This window comes from Symphalangus syndactylus, chromosome 9 (genome assembly GCF_028878055.3).
Source record: "Symphalangus syndactylus isolate Jambi chromosome 9, NHGRI_mSymSyn1-v2.1_pri, whole genome shotgun sequence".
Classification (NCBI taxonomy): Eukaryota; Metazoa; Chordata; class Mammalia; order Primates; family Hylobatidae; genus Symphalangus; species Symphalangus syndactylus.
This window is the reverse complement of record NC_072431.2, coordinates 91,046,176-91,064,078: the sequence shown is the minus strand read 5'-3', so window position 1 is coordinate 91,064,078 and position 17,903 is coordinate 91,046,176. Positions and strand designations below refer to the sequence as shown.

General features: G+C 42.9%; 1 protein-coding gene across 1 annotated transcript in view; it reads left to right on the top strand.

Annotated features, from left to right (window-relative positions):
* POU6F2 (POU class 6 homeobox 2) overlaps positions 1 to 17,903 on the top strand; it is a 492,070-nt gene that overhangs the window by 443,939 nt on the left and 30,228 nt on the right. The window contains exon 7 of the mRNA XM_055293368.2: positions 13,767 to 13,973. Within this exon, the coding sequence (XP_055149343.1) occupies positions 13,767 to 13,973 (207 nt within the window). The remainder of the gene's footprint in view (positions 1 to 13,766; positions 13,974 to 17,903) is intronic.

Genomic DNA, 17,903 nt, shown 5'->3' with positions numbered 1-17,903 from the left:
TGCTGTGGGAAAGGGTAGCCGGCCCCTCCTGCTCTCCCTGTTGGAATGGTTCCCATCCTGCTCCAGCTTGCTAGTGATTCTCTCAACCAGTCAGGTTGAGGTGAGGAAAGGAGAGACCAGCGGATAAGAACAGCAGAAGGCTTCCTGCTCTCTGGACCAGCCAATGGCTCAGGCCAACTCTTGGGGGCACTTTCATGAGTTCTTTTGAGGCCCAGCTGGGACCTTTCATTGTTATGGGCACCATGTTTTCTTCCAGCTGCCCCCTTCCTGCTCAGAGCTTGGTTTTCTCCAGATCTACTCTTCAAAGCCCTCTCTGGTGTTGTCCCAGTGCCCATTCCCCAAGGGGTCCTCTGGGACAGGATTTTAAATTATTCAGACCCATGATATTGAGCCCAGAGAAACACTCACACATCCTTACTCCTGCTATCATGAGTTCCGGAACTGTCTAGCTGGTTTTCAGTAACCTCCTCTAAATCCAGCACATAGTCTAGTCCCTCCCCTGGAATGCAGCACCAGTTGGGTCTTGGTGCCCCCATGGAAACTTCCAACGTAGCATTCTATTATAAAACAGGGAAGATTAAATTATATTTCATAATAAGTTATTATCTTCTATTCATCATGGTAAACAATTTCCACTGTAAAAAATATAACATTCAGAAGAATTCAAAAGAGCTTTTGCAATTTAGTGTAAATGCCCAGGAGTTACCACACAAGCATGTAAATAAAATTAAGCTACAAATGACCATTTATTATTGAACACTTATTTGGCTGGTAAACCACAGTGTTGAGTGCTTTGCATAGACTATCTTAGTTCTCACAGTAAACTTGTGAAGTGGACATTACTATTCCTATTTTACAGATGAGTAGACTGAGATCCTAAGAGGTAAAGTAATTCACCAATGATCTCCTACTAGTTAGTGGCAAAGCCTGGGCTTAAATCCAGCCAGTGGAGAATATTTTTTTCCTTGGTACACATCTTAAACTCTGTTAAGGAGAATTACCTTTAATGGCTTTTAAGAAGCTTCTAGGGGAGAGGATTGTTTTTATTATTGTTATTGCTGTTTAAATAACATCAGTTTTCCTGCAAATTATCCCTCTTTTAGTGTGACAGAAAGTGCCATTTTAAGGATCCTGACACCTCCAGTTCTTTACTCTTGTCTGTGAGTGTGTTTCTAAAGTTGACACCAAACAGTAGAGCACCAAGCAAGGATTCTAATTCTAACTGACAAGGAAAAGCATCAAGTAGGTGGGTATTCCCAGGGGTAGAGTACCTATTGGTACCCCTAATAAAAGCATTAAAGAGAGAAATCCTTTCTCACAGTTGCTCATCAAACAAATACATGTCATCCACTTCTTGCAGGTTGGTCTAAGGTAATTTGTCTCATATCCCAGGCTGTAGTGATACCATCTTGGAACACACTGCCATGCCTATTCCCATACCCATGACAGACATTGTCAATCAGTTATGGGAATGAAGAAACTGTTTCTTCCCAAACCCTGGAACCTCCAAAGCTCCAGAAAGCCATGGCCAGAGGATTGGCATTTCCTGCAAGATTAAACCCATTTGCTCTTTGGCTAGTGTCTTCCTCTGATTAGATGCCTTCATCTGCTTGTCTTTATGCCTTTACATTCTCTGATTTAGATTCTCTGCTAAATCCTCTCTCTATATTCATGCTTCTCTTTTTCCCCATCTTGGACATAGCCAAATGCAGTAAGGCACTAGTTTGCATCTTGGAAAAATTCATTTTGTTTGAGAAATAATAGTATTTTCCTACCTTTCCAGAACCACCATCCTAATCAGAGTTGCCAAAATAATTCTAAGAGAGTTTAACCTTAACTTTGGGAGTACAGTGAGCCTAGAATGAATATACTATATAAGAAAGACAAAATCATCACTTAGAGGAAGAGAGAATAGTTGTGGCCAGACCAGAAAGAAAGGAGAAGGTAATTGGCTGCTTCTGTTTGGCGATCACTTACCACCATCTCCCTGGCTCTCAAATGTTATAAGCTCTTTGTTCAAGAATGGACAGAATGATGCTAGCGTTAACAAAAATCTCTTGATCAAAATGTGCTGAGATTGTACAAATATTTGGGAAAGAATTGTCTCTGCTGATGGATTGAAAGACCTGAGGAAGTCACTGATTTACAGCATTGATAGGTCTCCTTTTCTTACATATATGGGCAACAAGATTACTTGTCAATTTGACGTCTGCAATCACATTCTCCATAACAGAGTTTAACAACATATCATTGGCTATAATAATATGTGGTCTATGAGATGACTTGTCTGAATGCCCTGGGCTTCTGTGACAGAACCCTCAGACTGCTGCTGATGACATGAACCCATCAGCAGTGAAAACATTCAGGACACTTTACCTACCATCAGTCATGATTCATCTCTATTGACTACCTCAACTAGACTGATGCACATGAGGGCAGTGTAAGGATAACCTCATGACCCAAAGGTGCTCCAGAGCCCTGAATTGCTGGGGTTTGCTACAATTGCAAGCTAATCTTCATTATGGGTTAAGTTATAATAGCTGCTGAATTAGTGATAGTCACATTTGGGTATAAGTCACTCAAGTTCTTATGGAAGTGGGGATCTTTCAAATACGTATGCTAGCAAACAGTACTATTTGAATGATTTTTTTTAGTTGCTCTTACAATATGAACTTTATTCCCCTTTTGTGACTTATGCTCTTAACTCATTTAAGGAAAGAGATAGATGGACATTCACAGCAACAATCAAGTAAGTCCTGTTTCAGAGAAGCCAGAACCCTTTTAGGTCACAAATTATTATTACAATACTGGTATGGGCCTTGGCCTGGTTAAAGCATTTTTCAGAGATGAATGATCACTGGTGGAGAATCGGGGCAAAGACATAGAGGATCATTGCAAACAATGCCTGAGCTATTTGCTGTGAGATTTACAGGGCAATAACTTAACTGAAAAATTTCTAATGTTGCAACCTAGGCATAGAGTAGGCCATGCTTTTTGAATTGAAGCAAAAGTTAGTGAATCAAAAAAATCCTATGCCAAGGAGTCATTGAGGCATTTTGCTTCACACTTGGACACTACAGCAGCATCCTAGGTCTACAACTGATTTCCAGATCTGTAGTCCCTCACCACTTGAGTCCATTCTGTCCACACAGTGACATTCACACAGAATAGCCCCATTTCAGCACTCCCCTACACTCCCGTCAAAACTCACTCATCAAGTTCATGTCCTTTGTAGGGACATGGATGAAGCTGGAAACCATCATTCTCAGCAAACTATGGCAAGGACAGAAAACCAAACACCGCATGTTCTCAGTCATAGGTGGGAATTGAACAATGAGAACACTTAGACACAGGGTGGGGAACATCACACACCCGGGGCATGTCGTAGGGTCGGGGGAGGGAGGAGGGATAGCATTAGGAGATATACCTAATGTAAATGATGAGTTAATGGGTGCAGCACACCAACATGGCAGATGTACACAATGTTAGAAACCTGTACATTGTGCACATGTACCCTAGAACTTAAAGTATAATAATAATAAAAAAAAAAAACTCACTTATTGGAACCCCTTGGCTGGATGGAATTTGACCCTCCCAGGCTAACCTGTCTCAACCTTTTCTTGCATCCAACTCCCCATCCCCCATGTTTCTCACCTTTAGGCTGATCTCTTGTTTAGAATGGTTTCTCTGCCTTCCCCAAATCGTACCCAACCTCCACACCCTGCTTGGCCCCCATTTCTTCTACGAAGGCCTCTTGGACCATCCCCACCCTTCTTCCTCCGAAGTAACTCATTCATTCCCAATAGTCTTTTTTTTTTTTTTTTTTTCCACTTCTTGTACTTTTTTTTTTTTTTTTTTTTTTTTTTATTATACTTTAGGGTTTTAGGGTACATGTGCACAATGTGCAGGTTTGTTACATATGTATCCATGTGCCATGTTGATTTCCTGCACCCATTAATTCGTCATTTAGCATTAGGTGTATCTCCTAATGCTGTCCCTCCCCCCTCCCCCCACCCCACAACAGTCCCCAGAGCATGATGTTCCCCTTCCTGCGTCCATGAGTTCTCATTGTTCAATTCCCACCTATGAGTGAGAACATGCGATGTTTGGTTTTTTGTCCTTGCGATAGTTTACTGAGAATGATGTTTTCCAGTTTCATCCATGTCCCTACAAAGGACACGAACTCATCATTTTTTATGGCTGCATAGTATTCCATGGTGTATATGTGCCACATTTTCTTAATCCAGTCTATCATTGTTGGACATTTGGGTTGGTTCCAACTCTTTGCTATTGTGAATAGTGCCGCAATAAACATACGTGTGCATGTGTCTTTATAGCAGCATGATTTATAGTCCTTTGGGTATATACCCAGTAATGGGATGGCTGGGTCAAATGGTATTTCTAGTTCGAGATCCCTGAGGAATCGCCACACTGACTTCCACAATGGTTGAACTAGTTTACAGTCCCACCAACAGTGTAAAAGTGTTCCTATTTCTCCACATCCTCTCCAGCACCTGTTGTTTCCTGATTTTTTAATGATGGCCATTCTAACTGGTGTGAGATGGTATCTCACTGTGGTTTTGATTTGCATTTCTCTGATGGCCAGTGATGATGAGCATTTCTTCATGTGTTTTTTGGCTGCATAAATGTCTTCTTTTGAGAAGTGTCTGTTCATGTCCTCTGCCCACTTTTTGATGGGGTTGTTTGTTTTTTTCTTGTAAATTTGTTTGAGTTCATTGTAGATTCTGGATATTAGCCCTTTGTCAGATGAGTAGGTTGCAAAAATTTTCTCCCATTGTGTAGGTTGCCTGTTCACTCTGATGATAGTTTCTTTTGCTGTGCAGAAGCTCTTTAGTTTAATGAGATCCCATTTGTCGATTTTGGCTTTTGTTGCCATTGCTTTTGGTGTTTTAGACATGAAGTCCTTGCCCACGCCTATGTCCTGAATGGTATTGCCTAGGTTTTCTTGTAGGATTTTAATGGTTTTAGGTCTAACATATAAGTCTTTAATCCATCTTGAATTAATTTTTGTATAAGGTGTAAGGAAGGGATCCAGTTGCAGCTTTCTACATATGGCTAGCCAGTTTTCCCAGCACCATTTATTAAATAGGGAAGCCTTTCCCCATTTCTTGTTTTTGTCAGGTTTGTCAAAGATCAGATAGTTGTAGCTATGCGGCATCATTTCTGAGGGCTCTGTTCTGTTCCATTGATCTATGTCTCTGTTGTGGTACCAGTACCATGCTGTTTTGGTTACTGTAGCCTTGTAGTATAGTTTAAAGTCAGGTAGCGTGATGCCTCCAGCTTTGTTCTTTTGGCTTAGGATTGACTTGGCGATGCGGGCTCTTTTTTGGTTCCATATGAACTTTAAAGTAGTTTTTTCCAATTCTGTGAAGAAAGTCATTGGTAGCTTGATGGGGATGGCATTGAATCTATAAATTACCTTGGGCAGTATGGCCATTTTCACGATATTGATTCTTCCAACCCATGAGCATGGAATGTTCTTCCATTTGTTTGTATCCTCTTTTATTTCATTGAGCAGTGGTTTGTAGTTCTCCTTGAAGAGGTCCTTCACATCCCTTGTAAGTTGGATTCCTAGGTATTTTATTCTCTTTGAAGCAATTGTGAATGGGAGTTCACTCATGATTTGGCTCTCTGTTTGTCTGTTATTGGTGTACAAGAATGCTTGTGATTTTTGTACATTAATTTTGTATCCTGAGACTTTGCTGAAGTTGCTAATCAGCTTAAGGAGATTTTGGGCTGAGACGATGGGGTTTTCTAGATATACAATCATGTCATCTGCAAACAGGGACAATTTGACTTCCTCTTTTCCTAATTGAATACCCTTTATTTCCTTCTCCTGCCTGATTGCTCTGGCCAGAACTTCCAACACTATGTTGAATAGGAGCGGTGAGAGAGGGCATCCCTGTCTTGTGCCAGTTTTCAGAGGGAATGCTTCCAGTTTTTGCCCATTCAGTATGATATTGGCTGTGGGTTTGTTGTAGATAGCTCTTATTATTTTGAGATACGTCCCATCAATACCTAATTTATTGAGAGTTTTTAGCATGAAGGGTTGTTGAATTTTGTCAAAGGCCTTTTCTGCATCTATTGAGATAATCATGTGGTTTTTGTCTTTGGTTCTGTTTATATGCTGGATTACATTTATTGATTTGCGTATGTTGAACCAGCCTTGCATCCCAGGGATGAAGCACACTTGATCATGGTGGATAAGCTTTTTGATGTGCTGCTGGATTCGGTTTGCCAGTATTTTATTGAGGATTTTTGCATCAATGTTCATCAAGGATATTGGTCTGAAATTCTCTTTTTTGGTTATGTCTCTGCCAGGTTTTGGTATCAGGACGATGCTGGCTTCGTAAAATGTGTTAGGGAGGATTCCCTCTTTTTCTATCGATTGGAATAGTTTCAGAAGGAATGGTACCAGTTCCTCCTTGTACCTCTGGTAGAATTCAGCTGTGAATCCATCAGGTCCTGGACTCTTTTTGGTTGGTAAGCTATTGATTATTGCCACAATTTCAGAACCTGTTATTGGTCTATTCAGAGATTCAACTTCTTCCTGGTTTAGTCTTGGGAGGGTGTATTTGTCGAGGAATTTATCCATTTCTTCTAGATTTTCTAGTTTATTTGCATAGAGGTGTTTGTAGTATTCTCTGATGGTAGATTGTATTTCTGTGGGATCGGTGGTGATATCCCCTTTTTCGTTTTTTATTGCATCTATTTGATTCTTCTCTCTTTTCTTCTTTATTAGTCTTGCTAGCGGTCCATCAATTTTGTTGATCTTTTCAAAAAACCAGCTCCTGGATTCATCAATTTTTTGAAGGGTTTTTTGTGTCTCTATTTCCTTCAGTTCTGCTCTGATTTTAGTTATTTCTAGCCTTCTGCTAGCTTTTGAATGTGTTTGCTCTTGCTTTTCTAGTTCTTTTAATTGTGATGTTAGGGTGTCAATTTTGGATCTTTCCTGCTTTCTCTTGTGGGCATTTAGTGCTATAAATTTCCCTCTACACACTGCTTTGAACGTGTCCCAGAGATTCTGGTATGTTGTGTCTTTGTTCTCGTTGGTTTCAAAGAACATCTTTATTTCTGCCTTCATTTCATTATGTACCCAATAGTCATTCAGGAGCAGGTTGTTCAGTTTCCATGTAGTTGAGCGGTTTTGAGTGAGTTTCTTAATCCTGAGTTCTAGTTTGATTGCACTGTGGTCTGAGAGACAGTTTGTTATAATCTCTGTTCTTTTACATTTGCTGAGAAGAGCTTTACTTCCAACTATGTGGTCAATTTTGGAATAGGTGTGGTGTGGTGCTGAAAAAAATGTATATTCTGTTGATTTGGGGTGGAGAGTTCTGTAGATGTCTATTAGGTCCACTTTATGTAGAGCTGAGTTCAATTCCGGGATATCCTTGTTAACTTTCTGTCTCGTTGATCTGTCTAATGCTGACAGTGGGGTGTTAAAATCTCCCATTATTATTGTGTGGGAGTTTAAGTCCCTTTGTAGGTCACTGAGGACTTGCTTTATGAATCTGGGTGCTCCTGTGTTGGGTGCATATATATTTAGGATAGTTAGCTCTTCTTGTTGAATTGATCCCTTTACCATTATGTAATGGCCTTCTTTGTCTCTTTTGATCTTTGTTGGTTTAAAGTCTATTTTATCAGAGACTAGGATTGCAACCCCTGCCTTTTTTTGTTTTCCAGTTGCTTGATAGATCTTCCTCCATCCCTTTATTTTGAGTCTATGTGTGTCTCTGCACGTGAGATGGGTTTCCTGAATACAGCACACTGATGGGTCCTGACTCCTTATCCAGTTTGCCAGTCTGTGTCTTTTGATTGGAGCATTTAGCCCATTTACATTTAACGTGAATATTGTTATGTGTGAATCTGATCCTGTCATTATGATGTTAGTTGGTTATTTTGCTCGTTAGTTGCTATAGTTTCTTCCTAGCCTCGATGGTCTTTACAATTTGGCATGTTTTTGCAGGGGCTGGTACCGGTTGTTCCTTTCCATGTTTAGTGCTTCCTTCAGGAGCTCTTTTAGGGCAGGCCTGGTGGTGACAAAATCACTCAGCGTTTGCTTGTCTGTAAAGTATTTTATTTCTCCTTCACTTATGAAGCTTAGTTTGGCAGGATAGGAAATTCTGGGTTGAAAATTCTTTTCTTTAAGAATGTTGAATATCGGCCCCCACTCTCTTCTGGCTTGTAGAGTTTCTGCTGAGAGATCAGCTGTTAGTCTGATGGGCTTCCCTTTGTGGGTAACCCGACCTTTCTCTCTGGCTGCCCTTAACATTTTTTTCCTTCATTTCAACTTTGGTGAATCTGACAATTATGTGTCTTGGAGTTGCCCTTCTCGAGGAGTATCTTTGTGGCGTTCTCTGTATTTCCTGAATCTGAATGCTGGCCTGCCTTGCTAGATTGGGGAAGTTCTCCTGGATAATATCTTGCAGAGTGTTTTCCAACTTGGTTCCATTCTCCCCATCATTTTCAGGTACACCAATCAGACATAGGTTTGGTCTTTTCACATAGTCCCAAATTTCTTGGAGGCTTTGTTCATTTCTTTTTATTCTTTTTTCTCTAAACTTCCCTTCTCTCTTCATTTCATTCATTTCATCTTCTATCAGCGATACCCTTTCTTCCAGTTGATCGCATCTGCTACTGAGGCTTCTGCATTCTTCGCGTAGTTCTCGAAACTTGGCTTTCAGCTCCATCATCTCCTTTAAGCCCTTCTCTCCATTGGTTATTCTAGTTATCCATTCTTCTAATTTTTTTTCAAAGTTTTTAACTTCTTTGCTATTGTTTTGAATTTCCTCTCGTAGCTCAGAGTAGTTTGATCGTCTGAAGCCTTCTTCTCTCAACTCATCAAAGTCATCCTCCATCCAGCTTTGTTCCGTTGCTGGTGAGGAACTGCGTTCCTTTGGAGGAGGAGAGGTGTTCTGTTTTTTAGAGTTTCCAGTTTTTTTGGTCTGTTTTTTCCCCATCTTTGTGGTTTTGTCTACTTTTTGTCTTCGATGATGGTGATGTACAGATGGGTTTTTGGTGTGGATGTCCTTTCTGTTTGTTAATTTTCCTTCTACCAGACAAGACCCTCAGCTGCAGGTCTGTTGGAGTTTACTAGAGGTCCACTCCAGACCCTGTTTGGCTGGGTGTCAGCACCGGTGGCTGCAGAACAGCGGATTTTCGTGAGACCACAAATTCAGCTGTCTGATAGTTCCTCTGAAAGTTTTGTCTCAGAGAAGTACCCGGTTGAATGAGGTGTCAGTCTGTCCCTACTGGGGGGGTGCCTCCCAGTTAGGCTGCTCAGGGGTGAGGGACCCACTTTAGGAGGCAGTCTGTCCGTTCTCAGATCTCCAGCTGTGTGCTGGGAGAACCACTACTCTCTTCAAAGCTGTCAGTCAGACAGGGACATTTAAGGCTGTGGAGGTCCTCGCTGAGTTTTTGGTTGTCTGTGCCCTGCCCCCAGAGGTGGAGCCTACAGAGGCAGGCAGGCCTCCTTGAGCTGTGGTGGGCTCCACCCAGTTCGGGCTTCCTGGCTGCTTTGTTTACCTAAGCAAGCCTGGGTAATGGCGGGCGCCCCTCCCCCAGCCTCGTTGCCGCCTTGCAGCGTGATCTCAGACTGCTGTGCTAGCAATCAGCAAGACTCTGTGGGCATAGGACCCTCCGAGCCAGGTGCGGGACACAATCTCCTAGTGTGCCGTTTTCCAGGCCCGTTGGAAAAGCGCAGTATTAGGACGGGACTGACCCGATATTCCAGGTGCCGTCTGTTTTCCCCTTTCTTTGACTAGGAAAGGGAACTCCCTGACCCCTTGCGCTTCCCGAGTGAGGCAATGCCTCGCCCTGCTTCGGCTCGCGCACAGTGCGCTTCACCGACTGTCCTGCACCCACTGTTAGGCACTCCCTAGTGAGATGAAACCGGTACCTCAAGCAGAAATGCAGAAATCACCCGTCTTCTGTGTCGCTGGGGCTGGGAGCTGGAGACTGGAGCTGTTCCTATTCGGCCATCTTGGCTCCACCGAGCCCCCAATAGTCTTTTGTACACTCACCACGTGGGTATAGAGATTTTTCTCAAAGAGTACTTGCTACTCATTTGGTGCTCATCATTTCCACCCTTGGATTGTTGGAATCTCTGCATTCAAGGTACCTGTCTTGTTTATCCCTCCCCTGCCCCAGTTGCATCTTCTTGGCATCCTTCATGGCACCTGACACAGTGTTTATAGAGAGAAGGATCTACAGGTATTAGGCTGCTCTGCAGGAATCCTTGGCATTTCAGGAGAACATAAATCTGTCTGGTACACTGAGTGGCTTGAACAGGAGCCACAGCCTAGTTGTCCGTGTGCTCAGTGGCAAATCCTTCCATCAGGACTTCTCCTAGCAGTAAATCTTAGCTTCTGGGAGCTAGGAAGTCAAACTCCAAAAGCTAGTTTTAGGACTGCAAGTGTCCCAAAAGCATCCTCTTTCTACCTTTACTCTCAAATAAGAGATTCCCCTGCAGCCTTGTCAAACCTCCATTTTCACTTCCCAATTTAGTTGAAACATATGTAGATGCAAATACTTCCCTTGAATATCAAAAGGCCTTTAATTTAAAATATGATTTCCACAGGTGAAATGGACAACTTCTCATGAGTACAGAGAGTCTCAGATCTTTGCCATCTCAGCTCTCCCGGTTCCCTTCTTGCGACCTCTGTGAAGTCAAAGTCCATGGAGGAGTTCTGATTAGATCTGTAGCCGTGCTAAGAGGAATCAGAGACAGCCTAAGCAAAATAGGCACATCAGAGAATATTTAGATGACACAGTGTGTGACCATCTTTACCCTTCAATGAATGGGAGCCAATTGAAACCAACATATTGTGATACATTCAGGAATATGACGAAATTCCCCATAATGCACTACTGAGTTTTTGACATGTTGAGATGGTGACCCCAATGCCCCTGAAAGGGGAACAAAAATAAGAAACGCATAGTGTCACCAAAGGCTTCCTGACTTTAGAACTGCTCCTGACTCCCCACCCCCACCTTGAAGGCAGACTCTCTTTGTTAAAGGCACCAATAGTCAGGTCATTACAGATTCCTCTGGCTCTGACACTACTGTTATCCTATCCTTGATAAGTGATGCTCAGGCCTAGAAAAGAAGAGTGGACAGAGTGGGGAGGAACATAGGCAGCACCATGTTTGAGTAATGTGCTGGCACACAGTTGAAAGTGAGGTTGTGCTTAAGGAAGAGGCTGATGACTTGTTTGCATTTGCCTTTCTTCTTCTTTCCACCCAGGAAGCAGGCAGAGTATTTCATTACTGCAGAGGCAAGCACAGGCTAGTGTCAATCTTCCCAGGACAGAACACCTCTCTCTTCATCACAGTGTGTTCTGTAACTGTCATGTGCGTGCTCACCCTGAACCATTCTCTCAGGCTACTTGCTCCTACTGGCTCTTAATCGCACCGACACCCTGCCCCAAACAGGACCCACAGCCCTGCCCCATAGATGCATCCAGCTTCCACAGGCTTTCAGCTCAGGCCGGTAGGATGGAACAAGGCTGCAAAGGCCTAAGACACTGGAGAAGGCTAGAGTGGGTAGGTCAGTCGCTGAGTTTTCATTGTGCATGTGTGGAAAGGGGAGTTATCCAACATAGGCTGAAGATGGGAGGCCTATTTCTGGGCCTCTCTTACGTTGCCTGTGGGGTCACAGGAGCCAGCCTTTGAATCCTGGCTGTTTAATGCAAGACCACTCATCAATAAAGTACTTATGCACTATGATCTATTGGTGTGGACGCCTCCTGACCTTGCCCGCACTGATGGGATGTGCTCACTGCTGATGCTGCAGGCCAGGCATTGCGGGCTTGCTCAGTGAGACTGCAGCCCTGCCACACTCCCTAGGGGACAGCTGACCACTCTCACAGTAATTACTTGACCTTTATCGGCCTCCATTGACAAATGCCATTGATACTTGATATCCGCACAGGTCCTCCATTAGTGCCATCCCACAGGGGCTTTTGTGGTGGAAGCAATGGCCTAGGGATGAGGAGGCTTTCTCCAGCACGATCTGTCACTGAATGGCATGGTCTTGCAGTTCTCCTGTGGTTCCAGCTGCATCTGGAGTCCCAGTGACAGCTGAATCTAGAAATCACTCAGTCAAAACACATTTACTGAGAAACTATATTCAAAGCACTGCTCGGGGTATTGTGTGGGTAGAAAGCAGTATCATTTACAAACCCAGCCCACCGGCAGCCTTTCATGTAGTGGGAAATTGCAAACAAGACACATAGTGTGTTTTCTAAGAGCTGGCACCCTCCAAGGTCCTCCATGCTGTGGGAGCTAGGGGGAAGGATGGAAAAGCGAGCGCTTGGGGTCATCCGGACCTGGACTGTAGCCCCAGATTGTCCCTTACAAATGCTTCTGCGAAGAGACTCAGCTGAGTTGCTTGGCCTCCCTGTGCCCCTGTGTCTTGTCTAGTAAGCAGAGGCATGACAAATATTACTTCACAGAGGTGTTGTAAGAATATAGAATGCAGAAGAATCATATGTGTGAAAACACTTCCTGAGATCTTATTACTGTGTCCTGGTGGCCCCCAGGCCAGGTCACCAGATTTCACCTCTGGGAGCCGGAGCCCTTGAAGGCGACCAGAAAGCAGAGCTAGGTAACCATCCTACCGTGTGTGGAGGCAGAAAAGCATCCAAACTGCCAGTGCCACGTCGCTTCTCAGGAGATGCCACCACAGTTGGAAATAGAGATCATGTTTTAGGTTTTTACAGATTACATCTGTCACTGACAGTGTGTCCCTAACAATAGAGTCTCTATGTCCAGATTCTATGGACACCCAGTCTGTCCATTTGCTGTTTCTATTCATGGTGCCTTTCTCCTTGGCACAGTAATTGGATCTGGCCAGGCCCCTCCTGCAGTCAGTCCCCACGGTCCCTCGTTGAAGCCAGAAGCCACTGGATGCAGAGAAAAGCCTCCCCTGCCACCTGCCACAGAAGCCCCAAGCCCCTCACCTTTAGGCCCTGGCTTTAAAACACATCATTGAAAAGGCACTTTCTTTCTGATTTCAGTCCTCAGTAGTCATTTCACCTTTATTTTAAGAGTTTCAGAAGCTTGTTTGTAATCTCAATTCTCTCAAGCCTTCAGAAAGCTTAGGTCCCTTGACAAATGTGCCACAGTCAGCAAGTGGCACAACTGGGAATGGAATCCTGTCACTCTGTCTCCAGAGCCCAGACTCTCCACCACTGTGAACACCAGGGTGTGTGAGGCCCCTAATCCTGTGGGGGGTATTGGGGAGCCCCTTCCCCGACCTTGGGAGAGGAGCTGGATATCGGTGGAGGGAAGGAGGCAGGGGAAAGAATGTCAGAGGATCCCCTTTAGTTCAGGAAGTGTGGAGCTCCCCGGGGTTGGGGGGTGGTGGGGATGCAGCTTCTCAGGTGGAAGAGGGCCTTGAGTGCTGTGAGAAGCCCATCCTCCCTCTGGTTCTGAGAAAAAGCAGATGTCAGACCTTCCCTGGCAAAAACTGCATGTTTATACCTTAACAGATGCTTGATTTTATTTTTAAATAAGATGTTTCTCCCTTCCATCCCATGAACTCAGTTCGTGTGTACTTATCTCTTCTTTAGATGCCTGCCCCTGCCACTTTCTTCCACCGCGCCCCCCCTCCAGAGCTGCTTGCAGATTCTGAGTTGGCTCCCAGGGAGCATCCTACAGAAACTAGGCACTGCGTGGTCTTCAGTTGCATGCTCAGACCCTTCACGGAGCCAGCTCCTCACCTTTGGGCCTGTCTCTTGCAGATTATCGGGACCATTCCACTGATGCCTAATCCGGGGCCATCGAGCCAAGCAGCAAGCGGCACTCAGGGCTTGCAAGTGCAGCCAGTCACCCCCCAGCTCCTAACAAACGCCCAGGGCCAGATCATCGCCACAGTCATTGGGAACCAGATCCTGCCCGTGATCAACACCCAGGGCATCACGCTGTCACCCATCAAGCCCGGCCAGCAGGTAAATGTTCCAGGCCAAGGCAGCCATGGCTCAGGACACTCTCCTCACCCAGCTTCTCCTCTTTGGTCTCAATCAATGAAAAGTAATTTTCACATTACAAAATATTTGATCTCACTCATCTGAACATATCAATACTTATAAAATGGCATGTAACTCTTGTTTTTCATTCTTAATGAATATGGGTGATAACTAAATACCTCTTTAATGTAAAAATAAGAATATATTAAATTACAAACAGAGAGAGTGCCCTAAAATTCAATAGGGATGTATTCTTATTAATCTGTGCTCAAGATACTTAATTTTCAGATTTTCAAAATGAGGTCAAAAAGAAACCAAGAACACTCATGCCTTAACTGTGAATGAAAAAATTATTAAATATTAAGAGATCCCAAGGTGCTGCGGCTGAAACCACTGCCTACAAATGAGGAAATGAAAAATAGGAAGTTCTGCTTGGTTGAATTTCACAAAACCATGACGGTCCAGTTAATTTTTCCATTCAAATATCAATCGAGAGCTTCCTATGTGTTTGTGCTAGAGATTGGGTCCACAGCACAGAAGAAAGGTGTGGTCCCTGACCTCAGTGAGTGTCTGTTTAATTGGCTCCTTCAACAAACATTTTTTGATAATCTACTGTATAGCAGGCCCCTGATAAATGTGAAGAAACAGAAATAAAGGAGAGATGCTTTCTGATTTTAGGGAGCTTGTCACCCTGTAGAGGACACAGATATATAAGCAGAATCTGTTGTGCAGTAGAGCAGAGACTGTCCTGTGACAGGGCAGGTGTCACCAGAGTTGGAAGTGACCAACTCTGCCCGGAGAGTTTTTAGTCCTCCCAGAGATAATGGCTTGGGAATGGCGTCTGGACAGTTGGGTATGAGTTAATCAAGTAAACGAAGGGTTAACAACATTCCAAGCAGAGGGAACAGCAGGCACAAAGGCAGGGAAATGGGAAAGAGGATGCAGTGTTGAGAAACAGGAGAAAGGCTCATGTGATTGGAGCAGAGAGGAGGCAGAGGACATTCATGGTAGGGCTCTATAAACAATCTAAAAAGGATGGACTTTTTCTCTGTGTGATCTTGAACATACTACATATCATCTTTGTGCCCCCGTTACCTCATTTGTAAAGTGGGGATACACCAGTAGCTACCTCACAGGGTGGTTATGAGGATTAAATGAGATAATATACATATGAAGTGGTCAGAATTGTGCCTGGCATACAGTAAGCACTAACATAGTCATGATGATAGTGATGATGATGGTGATGGTGATGATGATGGGGATGGTGATGATGATGGTGATGATTTACTCTGCAGCCAAGCCCTGGAGATCTATGAGAGGTTTGTTTTGGGGTTTTTTTTTAACTCCTTCTAAAAAAAAGCAAAAACAAAAACAAAAAACACAAAACACGAAAAAACACACACAAAAAAACGAGATTCATGTGCAGAACGTGCAGGTTTGTTACATAAGTATATGTGTGCCATGGTGTTTGCTGCATTTATTGACCCGTCCTCTAAATTCCCTCCTCACACCCCACCCCCAACAGGCCCTGGTGTGTGTTGTTCCCCTCTCTGTGTCCATCTGTTCTCAATGTTCAACTCCCCATTATGAGTGAGAACATGAAGTGTTTGGTTTTCTGTTCCTGTGTTAGTTTGCTGAGGATGATGGCTTCCAGCTTCATCCATATCCCTGCAAAGGACATGACCTGATTCCTTTTTATGGCAGCATAGTATTCCATGGTGTATATGTACCACATTTTCCTTATCCAGTCTATCATTGATGGGCATTTGGGTTGGTTACATGTCTTTGCTATTGTAAATAGTGCTGCAATAAATATACATGTGCGTATGTCTTTACAGTAGAAAGATTTATATTCTTTTGGGTATATACCCAGTAATGGGATTGTGGGGTCAAATGATATTGCAGGTTCTAGATCCTTGAGGAATCGCCATACTGTCTTCCACAATGGTTGAACTAATTTACATTCCCACCAACAATGTAAACGTGTTCTTATTTTCTCCACAGCCTCACCAGCATCTATTGTTTCCTGACTTTTTAATAATCACCATTCTGATTGGCATGAGATGGTATCTCATTGTGGTTTTCATTTGCATTTCTCTGATGATCAGTGATGTTAAGCTTTTTTTCATATGTTTGTTGGCTGTGTAAATGTCTTCTTTTGAGAAGTCTATTCATATCCTTTGCCCACTTTTTGATGGGATTGTTTTTTTCTTGTAAATTTGTTTAAGTTCCTCGTAAATTCTGCATATTAGACCTTTGTCAGATGGATAGATTGCAAAAATGTTCTCCCATTCTGTAGGTTGCCTGTTTACTCTGATGCTAGTTTCTTTTGCTGTGCAGAAGCTCTTTAGTTTAATTAGATCTCATTTGTCAATTTTGGCATTTCTTGCCATTGCTTTTGGCATTTTTGTCATGAAGTCTTTGCCCATGCCTATGTCCTGAGTGGTATTGCCTAGGTTTTCTTCTAGGGTTTTTATGGCTTGGGGTTTTACATTTAAGTCTAATCCATCTTGAGTTAATTTTTGTATCAGGTGTAAGGAAGGGGTTCAGTTGTAGTTTTCTGCATATGGCTAGCCAGTTTTCCCAGCACCATTTATTAAATAGGGAATCCTTTCCCCATTGTTTTTGTCAGGTTTGTCCAAGATCAGATAGTTTTAGATGTGTGGTGTTATTTCTGAGGTCTCTATTGTGCTCCATTGGTCTATATATCTGTTTTGGTGCCAGTACCACCCTATTTTGTTTACTGTAGCCTTGTAGTATAGTTTGAAGTCAGGCAGAGTGATGCCCCCAGCTTTGTTCTTTTTGCTTAGGATTGTCTTGGCTATATGGGGTCTTCTTTGATTCCATATGAAATTTAAAATAGTTTTTTCTAATTCTGTGAAGAATGTCAGTGGTAGTTTGATGGGTATAGCATTGAATCTATAAATTACTCTGGGCAGTACGGCCATTTTCACAATATTGATTCTTCCTATCCAAAAGGATGGAATGTTTTTCCATTTGTTTGCATCCTCTCTTATTTTGTTGAGCAGAGGTTTGTAGTTCTCCTTGAAAAGATCCTTCACATCCCATGTTAGCTGTATTCCTAGGTATTTTATTCTCTTTGTAGTGATTGTGAATGGGAGTTCATCATGATTTGGCTCTCTGCTTGTCTATTGTTTGTGTAAAAGAATGCTTGTGATTTTTGCACGTTGATTTTGTATCCTGAGACTTTGCTGAACTTGCTTATCAGTTAAAGGAGTTTTTGGGCCGAGGTGATGGGGTTTTCTAAATATAAAATCATGTTGTCTGCAAACAGAGACAATTTGACTTCCTTTTTTCCCATATGAATACCCTTTATTTTCCTCTCTCACCTGATTGCCCTGGCCAGAACTTCCAATACTATGTTAAATAGGAGTGGTGAGAGAGGGCATCCTTGTCTTGTACCAGTTTTCAAAGGGAATGCTTCCAGCTTTTGCCCATTCAATATGATATTGGCTGTGGGTTTGTCATAAATAGGTCTTAATATTTTGAGATGTGTTCCATCAATACCTAGTTTATTGAGAGCTTTTAACATGAAGGGATGTTGAATTTTATCAAGGCTTTTTGTGCATCTATTGAGATAATCATGTGGTTTTTTTCTTTGATTCTGTTTATGTGATGGATTACTCTTATTGATTTGCATATGTTGAACCAGCCTTGCATCCCAGGGATGAAGCCGACTTGATCATGGTGGATAAGTTTTGATCTGCTGCTGGATTTGGTTTGCCAGTATTTTATTGAGGATTTTTGCAACTACGTTCATCAGGAATATTGGCCTGAAGTTTTCTTTTTTTGTTGTGTCTCTTCCCGGTTGTGGTATCAGGATGATGCTGGCTTCATAAAATTAGTTAGGGAGGAGTACCTCCTTTTCAATTGTTTGGAATAGTTCCAGAA